The sequence below is a fragment of the Trichechus manatus genome, unplaced genomic scaffold, assembly GCF_000243295.1.
Source record: "Trichechus manatus latirostris isolate Lorelei unplaced genomic scaffold, TriManLat1.0 scaffold00006, whole genome shotgun sequence".
NCBI classification, from domain to species: domain Eukaryota; kingdom Metazoa; phylum Chordata; class Mammalia; order Sirenia; family Trichechidae; genus Trichechus; species Trichechus manatus.
Window position 1 is genome coordinate 10736702 of NW_004443942.1, and position 22636 is coordinate 10759337.

Here is a 22636-nt window from a genome sequence, read left to right on the forward strand (position 1 = left end):
ACCAAAAGAGACCTGCATAAGTGGAAAAACATACCTTGCTCATGGATAGGAAGACTCAACATTGTGAAAATGTCAATTCTACCCAAAGCGATCTACATATACAATGGAATCCCAATCCAAATTCCACCGGCATTTTTTAATGAGATGGAGAAACAAATCACCAACTTCATATGGGAAGGGAAGAGGTCTCGGATAAGTAAAGCATTACTCAAGAAGAAGAACAAAGTGGGAGGCCTCACACTACCAGATTTTAGAACCTATTATACCTCCACGGTAGTCAAAACAGCCTGGTACTGGTACAACAACAGATACATGGACCAATGGAACAGAATTGAGAATCCAGACATAAATTCATCCACCTATGAGTAGCTGATATTTTACAAAGGCCCAAAGTCTGTTAACTGGGGAAAAGACAGTCTCTTTAACTAATGGTGCTGGCATAACTGGATATCCATCTGCAAAAATCTGAAACAAGACTCATAGCTCACATCATGCACAAAAACTAAGTCAAACTGGATATCAAAGACTTACATATAAAATTGAAAACAATAAAGATCATGGAAGAAAAAATAGCAACAATGCTAGGAGCCCTAAAACATGGAATAAACACAATACGAACCATAAGTAACAATGCAGAAGCACCAGAAGAGAGACTAGATAAATGGCAGCACCTAAAAATCAAACACGCTCATTAAAAGACTTCACCAAAAGAGTAAAAAGACTACCTACAGACTGGGAAAAAAATTTTGGCTATGACAAATCCAATCAGCATCTAATCTCTAAAATCTACAAGATACTGCAAAACCTCAACAACAAAAAGACAAATTACCCAATTAAAAAATCGGCAAAAGAATGAACAGGCACTTCGCCAAAGAAGATATTCAGGTGGCTAACAGACACATGAAGAAATGCTCACGATCATTAGCTATTAGAAAAATGCAGATCAAAACTACAATGAGATATCATCTCACCCCAACAAGGCTACCATTAATCCAAAAAACACAAAATAAGAAATATTGGTGAGGTTGTAGAGAGAATGGAACACTTATATACTGTTGGTGGGAACGTAAAATGGTACAACCACTTTGGAAATCGATTTGACGCTTCCTTAAAAAGCTAGAAATAGAAGTACCATACGATCACACGAATAGATACATGCACACCCATGTTCATTGCAGCACTCTTCAGAATAGCAAAAAGATGGAAACAACCTAGATGCCTGTCAATGGATGAATGGATAAACAAATTATGGTATATCCACACAATGGAATACTACGCAACGATAAAGAACAATGATGAAGCCATGAAACATCTTATAACTTGGAGGAATCTGGAGGGCATTATGCTGAGTGAATTTAGTCAGTCACAGAAGGACAAATGTTGTATAAGACCACTATTATAAGAACTCAAGAAAAGGTTTAAACTCAGAAGAAAACATTCTTTGATGGTTATGAGGGTGGGGAGTGAGGGTGAGGGTTATTTACTAACTAGATAGTAGATAAGAATTATCTTAGATGAAGGGAAGGACAGCACACACTACAGGGGAAGTCAGCACAACTGGACTAAACCAAAGCTAAGAAGTTTCCTGAATACAATCAAACACTTTGAGGGACAGAGTAGCAGGGGTAGGGGTCAGGGGACCATGCTTTCGGGGGTATCTAGGTCAACTGGCATAATAAAGCTTATTAAGAAAATGTTCTGCATCCTCCTTTGTGAGTGGCAGCTGGGGTCTTTAAAAGCTTGCAAGCGGCCATCTAAAATGCATTGGTCCCAACCACCTGGAGTAAAGAGAATGAAGAACACCAAAGACACAAGGAAAGCATTAGCCCAAGAGACAGAAAGGGCCACATAAACCACAGACTTCATCAGACTGAGACCAGAAGAACTAGATGGTACCCGGCTACCACCAATGACCGCCCTGACAGGGAACACAACAGAGAGTCCTTGATAGAGCAGCAGAAAGGTGGGGTGCAAATTCTAGTAAGAAGACCAGACTTAATGGTCTGCCTGAGACTGGATGGAGGAACCTGTAAAGTATGGCCCCCGGATTCTCTATCAGCCCAGAACTAAAACAATTTCCGAGGCCAACTCTTCGGACAGGGATTGAACAGTACAGTGGGACATAAAGTCATACTCATGAGGAGTGCATCCCTTAGCTCAAGTAGATACAAGAGACTAAACACTCAGCTTCTGTTTGGAAGTGAGATGGGAAGGCAGAGAGGGCTAGGAGGTGGTTGCATGGACATGGGGAATCAGAGGTGGAAAGGAGAAGTGTGCTGTCACAGTATGGGGAGAGTAATTAGGGTTATATAACAATTTATGTATAAATTTTTATATGGGACACTAACTTGAAATGTAAACTTCATTTTAACTTCAACAATAAACAAAAAAAAAATGAGGGGTTTGGACAAGGTGAACTTTAAGGTGCTTTTAAGTGTTAAAATTCTAGGACTCAACATTGGTTTCGGTTGGAAGCACTGAGTTTTTATCGTGATGGAAAATTCGGCAACAGATATTGGTAATGGTTGCACAACATGATTAATGTAGCTGATGTCACTAAATTGTACACATAAACATGTTAAATTAGCATATGTTGTATTACATATATTTTTACAACGAAAAAAAAAATTCTAGGACTCAAATACAAGAACAAATAAGGCAAACATCTTTCAAGCAGAATAATCAGACCTTTGCTGATCTCCACATTAGGCAGGTTGAAGATTTCAAGGTCCATCGTCCCTCCTTTAGTCCCTTCTGAGAGGTCTAAGAGGACCAGCCTGTCTGCAATGCCCTGTATAGCACAATTCAAAAAAAAAAAAAAGAACAGCATTACACTGGGTGTGGCCAGTTACTCAATTCAAAGTTAGTAAGTGAGGACTAAAGGAATATACATGTGCTTCATGTGCTGTTTTAAGAAGGAAAAGTAACACAATAGTAATAAAAATGACATGCAAGCAAAAAGTTATTATGAACTTGAATGATGTGATCCTTTAGCGTTGACTACTGAAAAAATTATTATGATAAATAGAGAAAAGATTGATATTGACAAGGATTTCATTTACTTGGATCCACAATCAACATCCATCAAAGCAGCAGTCAGGAAATCAAATGCCATACTGCATTGGGCAAATCTGCTGCAACAGACCTCTTTAAAGTTTTAAAAAACAAAGATGTCACTTTGAGGACTAAGGTACGCCTAACCCAAGCCATGATATTTCCAATCGCCTTATATGAATGTGAAAGCTGGACAATGAATAAGGAAGACCGAAGACAAATTGACGCCTTTGAGTTATGGTGCTGATGAAGAATACTGAATATACCATGGATTGCCAAAAGAACGAACAAGTCTGTCTTGGAAGAAATACAGCTAGAGTGCTCCTTGGAAGTGAAGATGGTGAGACTTTGTCTCACATAGTTTGGACACATTATCAGGAGGGACCAGTCCCTGGAGAAGGACATCATGCTTGGTAAAGCAGAGGGTCAGTGAAAAAGAGCAGAACCCTTGATAAGATGGATTGACACAGTGGCTGCAACAATGGGCTCAAAGATAACAAGGACTGTGAGGATGGTACGGGACTGAGCAGGGTTTCGTTCTACTGTAGATGAGGTCGCTATGAGTCAGAACCAACTCAACAGCACCTAACAACAGCAGTGAAAACTGGCAACTGCTGGGGCATAACTCAGACATCAAAAGTGCAGGTTTCTTCTGATGGGATAGTGAGTAATAAAGATGACCTGGTACACTCAATATGTTTGTTATTGTTCTTGAGTTTATGTTTCATTTTAAAGTCATAATTTCCATTCCGAAAGAGCTTTGGGTGATTTTTTTTTTTTTAAATCTATTTTAGCAGCTAAATCCTAGCGAACACTAATGCCAGGTTTGTCTTTTAAAAAACAAAGGCCAACTCTTTGCTGCATCTACTTGGAGAATGAAGACCATTCTCAGCAACTAGACTGTTAGACATTCCAGAAAATGTTGACATCAGTCTGAAGGGACATAGATATTGTGAAGGACCCCAGAGGAACCCTGTGGTGGGTCTCCAAGCACATTAAGGTAGAACTCAACATCCGTGGAAAGAAAAAGAAGAGGCTTCAGGTTGTCAAATGGTGAGGAAATGGAAATGATTTCACTGCACTATCTGTAGGCACGTACAGAACACGATCAAGGGCGTTACACTGGGCTTCCATTAAACAGTGAGGTCTGTGTAAGCTCATGTCCCCATCAACATTATTATTCAGGAGAGCGGATCTCTTGTCGAAATCAGAAATTTCTTGGGTAAAAAATACACCTGTAGGGTTTGGATGAGACCAGGTGTCACTTGTTCAGTATCCCAAGCCTAGAAAGATGAGCTAATTCTTAAAGGAAACGTCACTGAACTTGTATCAAATTCAGCTGCTTTAGTTCAGCAAGCCATGACAGTCAAAAACAAGAATATCAGAAAATTTTCGGAAGGCATCTACATCTCTGAAAAAGGAACAGTTCAACAGGTTGATGAATAAAGATCTAAGAGTTGTCCAGCTACAGAAACAAGACCCAGATGATTCCTAAGTCCTAGTGAAATTTAAGATGGAATAAAAATTTATGTATTGATTTTGGGGAAAAATAGTAATAATAAATAAAAATAAAGGCTAATAGCCATAAATGTAAAATAAAATCTTATTATAATAAAGTACTCTGTGGAGAGATCTCACAGAGAATATTCCACATGCCTCTACATGGTCCCTGGGTGGCATGGTGGGTTGAATGTAAACAACAGCATGACAAATTCCTAAGTCAGTTTGCCTTGTGGAAGGTCTTCGCTCTCCGAAGTGATAGATGCCCTGAGGATCTCTCCTGTCTTAGGGTGCAGGGGCAAAAGTATCCAGGGATCTACCAGACTATCAGGCAGAAAGTATAGTGGTTAAAAAAAACAACCCAGCTATTTGGAATTGACTTGATGGCAATGGTTTATATCACTTATTAGCTATGTAACTTTGGGCAAGTCACTGAACTCGGTCTTACTTCATGTGGTTGGGAGGATTACTATGTGACACAGCCGGAATACAGTTGCCTCTCTAAATCACAGCTATCAGTTTTATTATTGTCAATATATCAGAAAATACCAGATATTCCTAAAATAGGTCTCAGCAAATAAAAATTAACTAGTAGTTAATAAAATGAGACCCAGTATAAAGCAGTTTTTTTAATTAAAAAATTTCTAATTTAATCTTTAAAATAGATATTATTTATATGATTCAAAATTCAAATATTCAAAAAGCATATCAAAAAAAACAAAAAAGATGATATAAAGTAAAAGGTCTGTTTTCCTTTCACTATAGCCTAACAACTCTGATTACCTGTCTCATTTTTAACTCTTCTGAGCTGGCTTATAGGGGCAAGAAAAGTCACTTGGGATCCTTTCATCCAATACCTAAATATAAATGTTCAGTTCAGAAAGTGTTACTGTTTATTCTCAATAAGTACTACTCTGGAAATAAAGCATTCTACAGAAACATCTCTTTTAAAGCAATCACTAATACAAATACTTTTGTACTTTAAAATATTTCATCTATTCATAATACATATCACAAAGGGACAAATTTTGCTTAGCAGCTGAGCTCCTAACTACTACGCCACCAGGGTTTCCCAGCATTGTTAGGCATGTCAAAAAGTAGGTCCATGAACACATTATTATTAGCAGCATAAATTAGTTCTGCCTTTTTGAAGCAATATGTAATAAGTACCAAAAACACCATTCATGCCCTCTGACTCACTAGTACTATTTTTTGAGATTACATACCCCCAAAAGAAAACAACTCAGAGAAAATAAGTAACTTGTAAAGTGATGTTTACCGAAGCAATTTATTTAGCAACAAAAGAACTGAAAACAATTCAAATTCCAATTAAAAGGGAATAGTGTATTCAGATGGAGGGTGGAGGAAATGAAACTATAATATGCCAAAAGTTAGCATACATTGTTCTGACCAGTCAGCTTTTTAAATTTTCTAGCTCCCTGGATATAATTTATTTGCCAAAGTAGAAACTGCCCCCCAGATACATGTAAGTATTAAACTGAAAGGGAAAAATTTAGATGGCAAAACAATCAAAGTTTAATAGAAAAGAAAAACTAATGCCAGCTACCAAATAAATTATATAGAGGGACAGCTATCCTATTTTGGGCTACATCCCTTACATGACACAAGGCATGCTGTTGCCATGATACTGGGCCCTGGAGAGGGGCAAGCAGGTCTTTTGAACCTATCTGGAAGGAGATTTAAGCCTCTCTATAAACAATTTATATAGAGAAGATCTAGTAAAAAGGGCAGACCAAGAAAAACAAATCCCAAACTAGTGTAAAATATCAACTTAGCAACTATGATCCTAAAGAAGTCAATCCTTTAAAAAAAAATGCTAATTTCATAAAGACCTAAAATTAAACAAACATTCCATTAAATAAGAGTTTAATTAAAGCAGCATGACTCAGAAAACACAGGAAAGAATAGTGACTGAGTCAGATGAATGTCAATTTGAGATATCCCTTGGAATAGGGTGATGAGCCCATTTAAATTACTTTTTCAAAACCTATTCCATGACTTACTACTAATTAAGAGGCAACATCACTGATGAGAGCTTCTGTCAACTTACTAAGTGTATTTTAAGCAAAATGAGGTTTTCCTACATGACAAAATGAAGCCATTATTTCTTGAATGTCAAACACAAACTGGGTGAACGTATAGCACTATGACAGATGTATTTACAGCAGTCATGGTTACATACCTTTGCTAAAATTGCTAATGTGCAGGCAATGCCCAACTCTCCACCTCCAACCACAGTAATTTTATTAACTGTTTTAGTTTCATGATTTGCCCAGCTCCTTGAATTTATGTCTGAGACACCTAGAATGAAAAGTAGATTATCATAAGAATTTTAAAGTAGTATCAAAAGTTATTTTAGCATCTCTTAAAAAATATACCAGGCTTCAATAACTCAAACAGAAACCCCAGCCCTAATCCACAATCAAACCAACTAGTTGCCATCAAGTCGACTCTGACTCATCTCCATGTGTGTCAGACCAGAACTGTGCTCCATAGGGTTTTCAATGGCTGGTATTTCAGAAGTAGATTGCCAGGGCTTTCCTCTGAGGTGTCTCTGGGTGGAGTCAAACTTCCAAACTTTCGGCTGTTTGAACTACCCAGGGACTCCAGTCCATAATAAAAACTCATTGCCATCGAGTTGATTCCAACTCTTGGTGATCCTACATGACAGAACAGAAACGCCCCACTGGATTTCCAAGACTAAATCCTTATGGAAGCAGACTGCCACATCATTTTCCCCTGCAGTGGCTGGTGAATTTGAACCACCAACCTTTTAGTTAGCAGCCAAGCACTTAACCACTGTACCACCAGGGCTCCTTCCAGTCTACAACAGGTACTCAAAAAATATTTGTTGAAGAAATGAATGAATGAATGCAAGAAAAACAGAGAATCTAAGTTCTGAAGTCTTTTGTTAAATATTCACTAAATAGAGGCTATCCTTTTAAAAAATAACTTTCCAAAAATATAAAAATATTATTAATAAGACTAAAAGATATTAAGGTATCTTTATCTTTAATCAAAAACGTTAAGAATCATAGATCTTCTGGTCTAATATACATAAACATGATGAAAAAAGCTTGTGATCAACATATGTCAAGTGACTTAGAGCAGCAGTCCCTGGGTGGCATGAACAGTTAAACATTGGGCTACTAACTGAAAGGCTGGCAATTCACACCAACCCAAATCTGCTTCTGAGAGGTCACAGCCATGAAAACCCTATGCAGAGCACTGGTACTCTGAAACACATGAGGTCCTCATGAGTCAGAATTGACGGGAACTAGGCTTTGTTTTTTTAATTTAGAACAAAACAAGAATTATTTTATCTATCATACAACAGTAATTTTTTTTACATTTCAGGAAACCGTATTCATTGGAACTGATGGTAATGCTGACCTATGACAGATGTACAGGTATTTTTGATCTTACACACACATACACACACACACACAACACACATTTATTTATGAAGATGAAGTAGAAAGCAAGAAGCAGAAAGTAAAAAAAGTTAGTGAGAAATGTAAAATGATAATCTTCAAGCAATCTAATTGATAAAAATACAAACCTTCAGTGATTTTTGCAATATAGGCTAGCAAGTCTACCTGCCGTGCCTCATCAGATGACGATAGAGAATACAGGGGAAGTTCTTCTTGAAACTTGGCGATCATTTCTTTAATTAATCCAACAATGACAGATTTAGGCTGCAGAATACACATAAAGGAAAAACATTTTGCTAAAGAATAAACCAAAAGCCGAAACGCACTGCCATCGAATCAACTCCGACTCCATCACGACCCTGTAGGACAGAATAGAGTTGCCCCTTAGGGTTTCCAAGGCTGTAAATCTTTATGGAAGCAGACTACCACATCTTTCTCTCACAGAAGGGCTGGTGGGTTTGAACTGCCGAGCTTTCAGTTAGCAGCCAAACACTTAACCACTGCACCACCAGGGCTCCTTTGCTAAAGAATCCAACCTACTGCTGTGGAGTCTTACAACTCACAGTGACGCAATAAGGTTTCCAAGGCTGTGAATCTTTATGCAAGCAGACTGCCACATCTTTCTCCCGAAGAGACTCTGGTGGTTCTGAACCCCTGACCTTTTGGTTAACAGTTGATCACTTTAACCACTGCACCATAGTACCCTGTTAATATATACATTCTTATAAAGTTAGCCAAAAAGAAAAATTCCATCATGCTCTCGTTTTTTGAAAACTACCAAAAAATTATTTAACACTTTTAACTGTTTAAATACTTTTAATTTTAAACTAAAACTAAAATAATAAATTCATACCTCCCAAAAGCAAAAAAAGCATAAATGCTTAACAGCAGAATATCTAAGTTTGGGATTTCTCTCTCTCTTATTATTTTGAAATAATTTCAGACTTAGAGAAAAGTTGCAAAAATAGTACAAAGAATTACCATTTGCTCTTCAAATTAGAAAATTAACATTGATAAAATATTATCTAATGTGGTATAAGGAGTCCGTGGGTAGTGCAAACTGTCAACACACTCGTTAACTGAAAGGCTGGCAAGTTTGAGTCCAGCCAGAGGCACCTCAGAAGAAAGGCCTGGAGATCTATTTCTGGAAGACCAGCTATTGAAAACCCTATGGAGCAAAGTTCTACTCTGAAAACGCATGGGGTCGCCATGAGGGCAACTAGGGTTTGTTTCAATCTGATATTGTTTCTTTTAATTTAACTGGTTGAGTAACCTTAGCAAAGTTCACTTAACCTCTCTGACCTTCAGTGTCATCAGCAATACAATGTGAATAATAAACCCCAAATGGCTGCTATGAGAAACAAATGAGTTAATGCATGCAAACTATAAGCTGTGAAGGCAAAAAGATATCTGTTACTATTACTGGGAATAATTAGTAGTATGCTCATCTTAAAAAGTGCTTAATTTCTTAGAGTCCAGTTTCACTATTTATAAACTAAGAGGATAAGACCAAAAACTCTTTAAAAACCAAACTCACTGCTGTCAAGTCGATTTCAACTCATAGCAACCCCATAAGACAGAGTAAAACTGCCCCATAGGGTTTCCAAGGAGCAGCTGGTGGATTCGAACTGCCGACCTTTTGGTTAGTAGCTGATCTCTTAAACCACTTTGCCACCAGGGCTCCCAGAGGATAAGACCACTAGGATTAAAAAAAAAAACAAACCTCAAATACCTATAGGGACCAGGCAGATAACATAAATGTGTGAAGCTGCCAAGTATAAGTAAATTTGGAAAAAGGTTTACTGTTGGAAACTGGAAAGGGCATGCCTATAAACATTCAAATTCCTATTAAGAACAAAACAAAGCAAAACAAAACCACTATGCTCTTCAAAAATAAAATTCTGTAGGCCCAATGCAGCAATTTCAACGTCTTGGGAAAACAGTCTGCAATCCCTGGCCTACATGACCTTTGGATTCCTTCCTACTCCAAAATTCTATATAATTATACTCCATGATTATAATTCCAACTGCATGTGGGACTTAGAGGTACTGCGGTACCTTAAAATAGGGCAATTTAAACAATGTGATGTCTTCTTAAAACTAGTTTACCTTATAATAGAGAGGCTCAGATTAGTAAAATCAATACTGTCTGAACTGAAATCAAGCATAACCTCAACTAGATTATAGGATTATCTCTGATTATTTATTAAACAAATAAAAACAAACTATGAAAAGAGATGCCAAAGAAAGAGAAAAGATACACCAAGAGGAAATATGATCCCGTGTCAGGGCACAGATTTCAAACTATTCCTTGAGGATAGTTTACCAAAAAAGGGTGGGGGATGCGTAAAGGAGATATGCAAACAATTCATAAAAGAAGAAACATACATGGTTAAATATATTTAGGATTTCAATTTCTCAAATAATGGAATAACTGAAAATTAAAGATACCACCTTGTCTTTACAACTGGCAATTTTTTTTGCGGGGGGGATCAAGTAGTACTTTATTTCACAGGCTTTTTGTGAAGACTAAATGAATTAATAAAGAATTTAGAACAGTACCTGGCACACAGTAAGTACTATGTAAGTGTTGTTGTTAGCGCTCCTCAAATCATAATGGTGACCCCACGCACAATGGAATAAAACGCTGCTTTGTCCTGCAGTATCTCCATGACCGTTGTGATCTACAGGGTTTTCACTGGTTGATTTTCAAAAGGAGATCACCAGGACAACTGGCAAATTTTTATCATGCCCTATTCATCACATTTAGTCCCTGGGTGGTACAAATGGTTAAGCACGCGACTACTAGCCAAAAGACTGGCGATTAAAATCCACCCAGAGGCACCCTGGAAGACAGGGCTGGCAATCTGTTTCCGAAAGGTCAAGGCCTTGAAAACCCTATGGAGCAGTTCTACCCTGCACACATGGGGTCACCATGAATTGGAACTGGTTTGGCAATGAACAACAATACTATTCATCACATTTAACTCATAATCTTATTTAAATCACCAAATAATGTACAAGATCATAAAGTAAAAGGTCAGTGTTTCCCCACCTCAACTCTACTCTTGACAGTTTGGTGTGGGTCCTTTCTTTTTTTTTTTCTTTTTAAAGGTTGTATTTATGAAAAATATAAAAACCATAAAAAACAAAGTAAAATGCATCCATAATTGCCTTTTTCATTTTTTTGTTGTTGAGAATATATACAACAAAACATACACCAATTCAACAGTTTCTACATGTACCATTTATGGCACTGATTACATTCTTGAATTGTGCAACCATTCTCACCCTCCTTTTCCGAGTTGTTCTTCCCGCATTAACATAAATTCACTGTCCCCCTAAGGTTCCTATCTAATCTTTCAAGTTGCTGTTGTCAACTTGTTCCCAATAGATAGTTCTTAAAAGAGCATAATGCTCAAGGCAGACATTTTTTACTAGTTAAGCTAAACTATTGCTTGGTATTAAGATTCAGGAGCTGTTTTTGGTTTAAGGATTAAAGATTATCTCAGGGCAATAGTTTCAGGGGTTCATCTAACCTTCATGGCTCCAGGATGTCTGGAGTCCATGACAATTTGAAATTTTGTTCTGCATTTTCCCCCTTTTGATCAGGATTCTTCTATAGAATCTTTGATCAAAATGTTCAGTAATGTTCAAAATCTCTATTGCAAGCTTTTTTAACAGGAGGACTTCAAAGGTCAGAAGTGCATATGTGGGTGTTGGTTTTATAATACATTTTTAAACTTATTTACATTGTATGTAAGTTTGGAATGTATATTTCACAATTTAGGAAAATGGGAAAAGATACAGTGTACCATAAACTGAGGATATAATTTGACTTGCAGCATGAGTCAATCTGAAATTTTCTCTGTAAAAGTGTATGTGCATCACCAGCTTAGACAGCTAAGGTAGGAGGGCTGCTGCACACACTGCACGTCAGCAAGCAGCTACTGAATGCCCAAGTGAGGAGGGATCTGACGTTGCATGAGTCAACATCAATTTGGAAGCAGATCCTTAGCACTAGCAAGTAAACTTACGTATCACAATTTAGGGTAGGTTTTACTCCTAAATCTGGTGAAAATGTCACTTATAAATTCTGAAAATGTGCTCCCCCCCCGAAAAAAAAACAAACCCCAAAACAAATTAATACATTTCAAATAGCTGGGCAGAAATACATTTTAAAAATCATAAAAGTACTAAAATGGGATTAAAATTATCTTACTATATTGTTTTATAAAGATTGAAAAAAAAATCCTTTGTAAATGTCAGGTCTGACTATTTATCAGTTAACAGTATGGAAATAAATCAAAAGCTTCAAATCCCTTGATTCCATCTTTATTGAAATTAAGAGGTGAATCCATAAGCTATAAATTTTCAATTCCCAACTGAATGTAAGTTCCATGAATCAGGGATTTTTGTCTTTTTTGTTCATAGCTGCATCACAATGCCTGGCACATAGAAGGCACTAAATATTTGTTGAATAAAATGCAGGAATGATAACGAGAAATTCTGAGTGAAGAAGTTGCTGACACAATTCCTTCTGAGAATGCAGAGCATGGAGATGGAGATTGTCCTTTAGTGTAAACTTAAGGAAAAAAATATAAATCTTGTCATCGTAAAGTGAGTAGCTTGTTTGCAAGAAGCCTTCTTGTGAGATCCACCTTATCTAAGATGGTTTATTACCTTCACCTTGAGTCTATGATGTCTGTTTTACACGTCTGAAATGTCTACTCATTATATGTTTGTTATAAGAAACTGAATTTACTCATCAGGCTTAATTATTCACTGATCACACTTTCACTGACCTTGATATAATTAATTAGACAGCACTATATAAATAGTGTTTATTCTCTGGTAGTTTAGAAAAGCATCGTTTTTCTCCTTGCACATGTTTATGTAAGTAAAAGATAAATGGCATATTATACTTCAATAAGTTTGATTTTTAAAAAATGGTGATTGCAACAACCATTTTTAAATGAAAGCCAAAATATTTTTTTTCCTGCAGTAAAATATATATATTCCAAGGTTTGTAAGGAATATACTAACATAATATATAAATGTTTAAATGAAAATTTATCTTAACTGTTGTTGCTGTATGCCGTTGAGTAGATTCTGACTCATAGTGACCCTACACGACAGAGCAGAACTGCCCCATAGGGTTTCCAAGGAGTGGCTACTAGATTTGAACTGCGACCTTTTGGTTAGCAGCCATAGTTCTTAACCACTACACCACCAGGGCTCCTACCTTAACAAACTAAAATCGTCTATTATTACATAAACCTTAAACTCAAGGTACTGTAGTATTATTATTCTTTCCATAAGGTATGATCCCCTGCTTTCTTCTGAATTTCAAATTATTTTTGAAGACCACGTAAGCAATACCAATGAAATAAAATGAAATATTTTACTTATTTGTATCATCACAATCAAAGATACATATGCAGAAAAATGAACTTTTTAAGAACCCAAACTGATCTTACATGGCTCCAGTTTTGGAGATAGGGCAAGTATATCCTGCCTTGAGCATCCACGTGTTTTCCAACTGAGATTCCCATATTTGCAGTTGGCTTCAAGAAGCAAATGGGTGGAGCAAAAGGGTGAGAATCCAAAATCCATAAACGAATTGGTATGTTATATGTATTACCTATTTGAGATAAAATAAACAGACTCAAACAATAATGAAGCATGTACATTATACTTATGGTATAGCCAGGTGTCATCTGAAGAAACATATGTAGTCTAGTCAAGCTTACACATAAAGTATTTATGTAAACCAAGGACCATTTTCCCATTTTGTCCACATTCACATTGGAGTTATGTTCCCATTAGGATTATACCAGTGTAACATTTGAGGAAATTTAATTAAGACAATGACCAGCCCATCCAATGCAATTCAGTAAACATTTATAGGGCATACTTTGCCAAAAGTTTGGGATACAGCATCTTCTTTATGTAATCTCCTTTGTTCCATCCAAGCAGAGCTATCCAATTTTTCTTGAAAGGTAGTGGATACCTCCATTTTTGTATTTATTCTGCATTTAAATTATTTGCTTATAGGTCTGTTTCTCCTTCTACACTGTGAACTTCTAAAAGGATTATGTCTTATTCATTTTTATATCCTCAGCACATATTGGCTGTTCAGTAAAGTTTATATGAATAAGAATGAATGAATGAACAAACTAAAATGAACGAATAAACAAAGATAAATTTAATACTTGCTCTCAAGGAGCTCAATAACTGCAGATACTATTGCACACAAATTATGGATAACACTGCGAAGAATGGGAATTCCAGAATTAATTGTGCTCATGAGGAACCTGTACAGAGACCAAGAGACAGTCAGCGGTTCGAACAAAACAAGGGGATATTGAGTGGTTCAAAATCAGGAAAGGTGTACATCAAGGTTGTATCCTTTCACCACACTTATTCAATTTGTACACTGAGCAAATAATCTGAGAAGCTGGACTATATGAAGAAGAATGCGGCATCAGGATTGGAGGGCGACTCATTAACAATCTGCGATATTGCAGATGACACAACCTTGCTTGCTGAAATTGAAGAGGGAGTTGAAGTGCTTACTGATGAAGATCAAAGACCACAGCCTTCAGTATGGACTATATCTCAGCATAAAGAAAACAAAAATCCTCACAACTGAACCAATAAGCAGCATCATGTTTAACAGAGAAAATATTGAAGTTGTCAAGGATTTAATTTTTCTTGGATCTACAATCAGTGCCCACGGAAGCAGAAGCCAAATGAAACAACGTATTGCACTGGGTAAATATGCTGCAAAAGACCTCTTTAAGGTGTTAAAAAGCAAAGATGTCACTTTGAGGACTAAGGTGCGCCTGTATTTTCAATCACCTTATATGCATGTGAAAGCTGTAAGGAAGACTGAAGAACTGATGCATTTGAATTATGATGTTGGTGTAGAATACTGAAAATATCATGGACTGCCAAAAGAATGAACAAATCTATCTTGGAAGAAGTACAGCTAGAATGCCTCGGAACACAGGCCTGACGATCTGCTTCTGAAAGGTCACAGCCGTGAAAACCCTATGGAACAGTTCTACTCTGTCAGCTAATGCCCTGCCTCCTACTCTGCCCATGTAGCTTCCAGGTGTGACCGTCTAAGAATTACCATAAAGAAGCACGTACTCTGAAACAGACCCAAGAAATGCAGCTTCCTGGTGTCTTTTAGGCAATGTATTCTCATCATACAGTGCTGACTCCTTTGTAAGAGAGAGTAAACTCTGTGGTTCTCTCCCTCTTTAGATTCCAGATCCTCCTCTGCCCCCTTTCAGTACACTCTTCTCTTTCAAATGCCCAGTAAATTCATTTAGTCCTAAATCCTTCAGGAATAATCAAATAAAACAACTCCCTTAGTCAACAAACATTTATTAATCATTTTCCAGAAGCACAGCACTATATATTGAGTTTGGATGTTATCTCTCCTGGGATATTTGCATTTTAAAAGAGAAATGAATTTTTAATGATGGAATTTCAGGTACCACTCAGAGAAATATATTGGAACCAAAGCATCACTGGTGTTCTTCAAATCACACTGTATAAGCAATTTCCTATGATACCTACCTGAAAGGTTAGTCCTTATTGAACACAGGAGAAAGTAAGTCTGGACAAATAGGAAGAGTTAAGTATAGGGGAAATCAGTGGACTTTTTTTTTTTTTTTTTTTTTTTTGGGCAAACACTTAGCTATTTTAACCTGTCAGGTCACCCTAAAATGTGTTGGTTTCTTTGAGGCTTAATGACACTGTGTTTTAAAATTTCCCTATTGGAGTTTGAAGTTACAGTCCCTGACCTTAACTAGCGTGTTGTCATTGTTAGCTGCTGTCAAGATGACCCTGACTCATGATGACCCCATTCACAATGGAAGGAAATACTGACTGGTTCTGTGCCATCCCCAAGATGGGTTGCGAATTGGTCTGCTGTGATGCACAGGGTTTTCATCGGCTGATTTTTGGAAGTAGATTGCCAGGCCTTTCTTCCTGGTCCATCTTAGTCTGGAAGCTCTGCTGAAACCTATTCAGCATCATTCCAACATGTAAGCACCCACTGACAGACAGGTGATGGCTGCGCATGAAGTGCCTTGGCTGGGAATCAAACCAGGTCTCCTGCTTGTAAGGTGAGAATTCTACCACTGAACCACCATTGCCCCTACAACTAGCTGTGCAGCCTTGGGTAAATCACTTGACCAGGCTGAGACTCAATTTCACCTGTAAAATGGGGATAATGCTATATCATATGGAGGAGGGAATAGGAACAAAACATCGATGTAACGGAGAAAAAGGTGGCATCCCTGCAGTCTTCTGTGGAAAGCAGAGATAACTTTCCACAATGGTGAGCCTATGTCTGTCTTGGCCTCCTCTGTACCCCAGCACCTAGCACAGTAGCAGACAATAAATAATTGTTGAACTGAATTCAACTTGCTGGCATTAACCCAGACCCTCCTTGACTAGGACAGCACCCTGCCATACCCCATAAGGTTCTGTATAGATCATACATATATGAAAATACTTTGACAATGTTATAGCATTAAACAAATGTTTAAGTCCTCATTATATGAACTGCTCCTTAAGAAAATCCTCACATTTTTCAACTTCCAAACTTACCCTGATACATCACAGGAATAGTGCCAGTAAAATTCAGCAGGTCTTTCTGGGAACTATCTTTAAAAACTGGAGGGAAAAAAAAAGTCCCAAAATGTGCAATCAGAAGTTGAAAAACTTATTAAAACACACACACAACACACACACATGTATACAGTCTCTAAAAACCATCATCCAAGAATCAGTAACTACACTGACAAGGGGAAATTACTAGATGCCGTTTTCTTAAAAGGTGGAGGGGTATCGCTGAAAGAATACAGGACTTTGGTACCAAAATCCCAAGTATTAGGTCCGTCTTCCTACTTACAGACATGTGACTTTTGGTCCTTTAATCTCTTTGACCTTCACTTTTCTCATCAATAAAATAAAGATAGTAAGACTGCTTTACAAACTTTTCATAAGGATAAAATGAGATAATTAATGTGAAAACCCTTAATAAGGAGTATTATAAAATATGAGGACATGATTAAATAATTGTCACATGTAACAAATCAGCTATAATCACTCCAAAAATCAGATTAAAACTTTCATAATAATAAAAAAAGTTAGTTTATCTTTTAAAGCAACCTCTTAGAAAGATAATAACTATTTTCTTTGGTTTCTCTAACCCAGTTATTCTCAACCATTTTTCAACCTTCACTACCCTGAAAATTCAACCCTCCCAATAATAGCTGGGACACACTGGTGAAGAATCAATGCCCTAATCTCAAGAATTAATAAAAAAAACATTACCTCTGATTTCAAACTATCAAAAAAGGAATGCAGCCCTTTTAGTACCTCAGATACTATACTATTTGGGCAGAGGAAGAAAAAATTCTAAATAGATTTGACGACCTATTATAAAAGGTAAAGAGAAAATCAGCCTGAGGTAGAAAACTCAAGGCCAAGATTGACATAAGTACAAACATTTACCTTAAGCTCTATGAGTGAAAGGTAACAACAATGGGTGAAAGGACCACTCTGTGGCAAAAACTAAAATGTGTGGATGAGTGGAGATGGAACTGTTACTCAGGGGCACAAAATACTCTAGAAATGTGGTAGAGAAATGATATGTGTGAATGTTCATTGTCCAAATTATTAAAGAAGCTAAAATAGAATTATGATGCATGATTGTCATTGTTTCCAGTAGAAAACTGCACATCGACAATATTAATCCTGTTAATTTGAGGGTTTAGTGGCACCAGGGATCACTTTCTCTAGACAGGTGGAAATGAGAATAAGAATAAACTGGTACAACAAAGCATCCAATCCACATGATGAAGAAAGACACTGTATAAGATCATGAGTAAAATAGGTACTCAGCCATGGGTACAAACCCCAAAACCTTACTAGCCATGTAATCTCGAGCAAGTTATTTAAACTCTCTGAGTTTCCATTTTTCTTTATTTGAAAAATGAAGATGATAATACTACTTCACAGATTTGGTCATAAAAAATATGTAAGATAAAGTACATAAACCATCTGGAAGCACATCTGGTATATCTAATCACAGATGGATTAGAATCTAATAATTTCTTCCATACATAAAATTAGATATTCCTAAGAAATACTTCAATGACTGAAGATTTCTGATATGTAAATCTGAATTAGATACATTTTCTTAATCGAAACTAATTTGAACATAAAACCTATCCATGTAGAATAAAGAAGTTTTCTAAAACTGTGTTTTGACTAATTCATTGATCCTGAAATCAACTTTAGTGTGTCTCAACCAGCATTTGTTTTTAAATGGAATAGAACAGAAAATGCCAGAGTGGATATAGTATTTTATTTATGTGTATATAGGGTCAGGATACAAACTATATTTCCAAGTCTGGGTTGTGGTCAGAAATTTTTGAAAGACAGTAAAGTTAAAATCTTTCTAAATTACTAGACCTTCTATATTAAATGAACAAGATAACCAAAACTTTGTTATTAAAAATTTAGAACAAATCATATAGTGGTAGGCAGAATAATGCCTCTCCAAGATGCCCACCATAATCCTTGAAACCTGTGAATATGTTACCTTAGCAAAAGAGATGTGATTAATTTAAGGGTGTTGAGATGGAGAGATTTTCCTGTATTACCTGGATGGGCTTAATCTAATTACATTCGCCATTAAAAGGAAAGAATCTTTCCCAGGTGTGGTCAGAGGGAGATCTGACTACAGAAGAATGGTCAGAGATACAACGTTGTTGACCTAGAAGATGGAGGAAGGAGATCACAAACCAAGAAAAGTGAGTGACCTCTAGAAACTGGAAAAGGTAAGAAAAGAGATTCTCCCCCAGAGCCTCCAGAAAAGAACGAAGACCTGCCAACACCATGATGCTAGCCCAGTCTGACTTCTAACCTAAAGAATTGTAAGATAATAAACCTGTGTTGTTTTAATCCACTCAGCTTGTAGTAATTTGTTATAGCAGTGATAGAAAAGTAATACAATATATATTCTATTAATAAATTTCCTCAGAAACCACAGGTCACAAAGTGTAACTCAAAATCAGGGGATAAGAGAGAAATGAGAAATTATGATTTTGCAGTTCTCTGGGACCAAACAACTAAAAGTTCACAAAATGTAGAAAACATTAGAAGATTCTTACTATAGGTGTCCACAGAATATCTGAAATGTGGGTAAAACATATTGACATTCTTCAGTTCTTCCACAGTTAGATCTCTGAACTTGTACTGAAAAGAGAAAAATGATCATGAAATCCAAACAAAACTATGATCAACAGAACACTTACAGTTAACATTTAACTGAACACTTACTGTGTGCTAGGCTATGAGCTTTACAAACATGAATAGTATTTGAAATAATCCTCATAAGGATGACCCTATGAGGTAGGTAGGGCTTAAAATTGTTCCACTTTACAGAAAAAATAAAAGCTAGGGAATCAAAGTAACTTGTTGAATCACATAGCCAAGTTAAAGTGGTGAAGGCAGAGCCACTACATCCAACTTCCTCCATTTTGAAGAGTAATAATAAACATTCATGGAGCAACTCACCCACCTAGGATCTAGAATAGTGCTGTCCAATATAACTTTCTGAGATGATGGAAATGATCTCTGTCTGTGCTGTCCAATACGGCAGCCACTAGCCACATGTGTATTGAGCACTTGAAATGTGGCTAATGTGCACTGAGAAACTGAATTTTTGATTTTATTTAATTTTGATTAATTTACATTTTAATTTAAGTAGCCACACGTGGCTAGTAATCACTTTATTAGACGTCCCAGACCTAGGACATTTCTAATACCATGACATCTGTCTGAGTACTCCTCTCCCATTCCTCTGCCTCCCCTGAATCGTGCATTCATTCTTTTACTTTTTCCCTCCATATTTATGTCACATATGTTTGTATCCCTAAACAACATATTGTTTATGTATTGCTCATACATTGTTTAGTTTTCCTTGTTTCTGGGCTTTATCAAAGTATCACTTTGTATATAACCTGATTTGTTTCCACTCAGTATGTTTCTAAGATGTATCTGTATTGTTGTATGCAGTAGTTCACTTTCACTGCTACATATTACATTTTTTTCATTGTATGACTATATTATAAATTACTCTTTCTCCTGTCAATGAACATTTGAGGGCCTAGTCATGCCCCAGAAATGTAGGTCAGACTTCTGGGTCAGCTCTCCCATCAGTCAACCTTTTAACATAAGCGGATCTCTCCTGGGCCTTCAAGCCCTATCTTCATTCCTAAATCTACTCACGTCTTTTCATTCATTGAAGTTATTTAGCTCCTACTTTGTTGCCAGGCAGAGTCTTGGTGGCTCAGCGGTTAAAAGCTCGGCTGCTAACTAAAAGTTCGGCAGTTACAATCCACCAGCCGCTCCTTGGAAACTATGAGGCAGTTCTACTCTGTCCTATAGGGTTACTATCAGTCGGAATCAACTCGACAACGAGTTTGATTTGGCTTTTTTTTCTGCCAGGCACAGTGTTAGATGAAGAGAATACAAAAGCACAGTTCCTGACATCAAGGAGTTCACAGCAGGAGTAAGGTTTGCAAATAAATAATTACAATGTGCTAAGTGATATTTTTGAAAGCTGGCAGAGGGAAGATGATTCAGTCTTCCAGGGAGTGCCATCTGAGATGGATCTTACAAAGGGTAAGTGTTGCAAGTCAAAAAAAAAAAAAAGCAGGCCATTAGGGGACAGATAAATGTGAGGTTAAAGGCATAGCGTGTACTAGGAGCTGTTTTGAGGCCAGCTAAACTTGTGGCGTGAAAGGGTACCGCACAGGGTGGAGGTTGGGGGACCAACATCACGGAGATGGGGGCGGGACCAGAGCGCAGACCTCTGCGGGGAAAGGGTGGCCTTCGACCCCTGCAGCCTTCCAGGGGCCGCTCCCCATAGCCGGCTTCAGACCAACCAGCTCCCCCCGATCCCAAAGCCCCACGGCAGGCGAGGGAAGCAGGGTGAGAAGGCAGCCTGGCTGGGGGGGCAGGGACATTCATAAAGCGTGCAATACGCCCCCCAAGCTCAGGGCCTCCAGACCCAGCCCAGTGGACTGCCCCCACCTTGCCAAGCAGCCGTCTCAGACTGTCGCAGTCGAACTCCATTTCCAGCCAAGTTCCGGAACCAGGTTCCACAACTCCAGATCCTCGACCTTCCTCCCGATCCGCCCTAGGACGGCGGCCGCTGAGGACCAAACTTTCTCAGCAGTCTAAGACCCTGCCCTCTTCCAGACTTGAAATTGCGCTCCTGTTCAACGCCCGAGGCTCGGCTGTAGCTCTGCCTGGAGTGAGACCGCGTTTCCAGCTTGAGCCCTGAGCAGGCAAGTGGTCAGAGCGCGGTCAGAAACGTGTTAGAGGTAAGGGAACCAGGACCCAGCTTATTAGAAGGAAACTTGGGACATTTATGAAGAGAGAAATGGTGAAGGACCCAGTAGGAGCAGGAAAGGAGAGAAGAAGCTACACGCGGTCTTCTTGAAGAGAGTTTCTAGAAGGGTGTGTTAAATTCAGCAGTGTTGCGAAAGATCAAGACCAAAAATTGTAACTGGATTTAGAATGGAGGAGGTAATGGAACTTAAAATTTTAGGGGCTTAGAAAAGGAAAAGAGTCAAGAAGGAGTCTTGTCAGAGAATTGGGAGATAGGGGGGTGCAGCATGGGGAAGGCAGGGGAAGTAGCTTTTTTTCTTCTTTTTTAAAGGGAGGAGCCAAAACTTTGTTGGTGGTTGACAGAGGAAAAAGCCAAGTAAAAAAAAATGTTTGAAAATAAGAGAGGCATAGATTGGTGGGTAAGGTCATCTGGAGAAGGTAGGCAAGGAAGGGGTGCAGGGTACAGCATTCTCTGACTTTGTTTGGTCTGCTCGATTTGAGGTTACTTATCTCCTCAGTATCCCTGGCTTGAGCCACTGGGGCTGAAAAGTCCTAAAACAAAAAAAAAAAAAACCCAAACCCATTGACATCCAGTCGATTCCGACTCATAGCAACACTATAGGACAGGGTAGAACTGCCCCATAGGGTTTCCAAGGAGATGCTGGTGGATTCAAACTGCTGACCTTTCCGTTAGCAGCGGTAGCTCTTAACCCACTGCACCACCAGGGCTCCAGAAAAGTCCCAGGAGCTAAATACTGTAATTGTTAAGAGTTGGGCTTGTCAGTGTCCTCCAACCAAAGACCATCAGAAACCCACCTAAACATGTTGGTTTACTATCCTTGCAGTGAGGGAGAAGAGGCACACCATGGGGGAGGGAGATAACCTTTGGGACAGCTCAGTAAGAGAACCTATTGTAGGATTTGAGTTTTGGGTGTTATGGGGAGGGTTCAAGGAAGCAGGGGTTTGCTCTGGATTGGATACTGTCCAAAAGCAGGGACAATTCTATGATTAAATTCATCTCAAATCTTATCTATAGAAAAGGCAGATTAGAGCCAGGATTAAGCTGTGATTAGTGAAAAACAGTTGTCACTCTTATTAGCAGGGAGAGGGTAATGTTTGGGGTTTGGACCTTGTTTTTGTCTCTGCTTAGAGGAAATTATGAAGTGGCCTTCTTTTATCTCACTTTATAATGGTGT

General features: G+C 37.9%; 1 protein-coding gene across 7 annotated transcripts in view; it reads right to left on the reverse strand.

The window, feature by feature from the left end:
• The window catches only part of UEVLD (UEV and lactate/malate dehyrogenase domains), a 43319-nt gene extending 21366 nt beyond the window's left edge, over nt 1-21953 (reverse strand). For 2 of the 7 annotated variants that reach the window (XR_002825137.1, XM_004369700.2), the window contains exons 1-7: nt 21141-21938; nt 19214-19298; nt 16641-16706; nt 13490-13653; nt 8138-8273; nt 6758-6876; nt 2689-2791 (exon numbers count right to left, since the gene is read on the reverse strand). Coding sequence is in view for 5 of the 7 variants with exons in the window: in XM_004369700.2 (XP_004369757.1) it covers nt 2689-2791; nt 6758-6876; nt 8138-8273; nt 13490-13653; nt 16641-16706; nt 19214-19298; nt 21141-21182 (715 nt within the window). In the remaining 2 variants the exon portion in view is untranslated. Of the gene's footprint in view, nt 1-2688; nt 2792-6757; nt 6877-8137; nt 8274-13489; nt 13654-15602; nt 15620-16640; nt 16707-19213; nt 19299-21140 lie in introns of those variants that run through there. The other 5 variants (XR_002825141.1, XM_023737700.1, XM_004369705.2 and 2 more) reach the window with 5 other exon arrangements.
• Nucleotides 21954-22636: the final 683 nt, after the last annotated feature.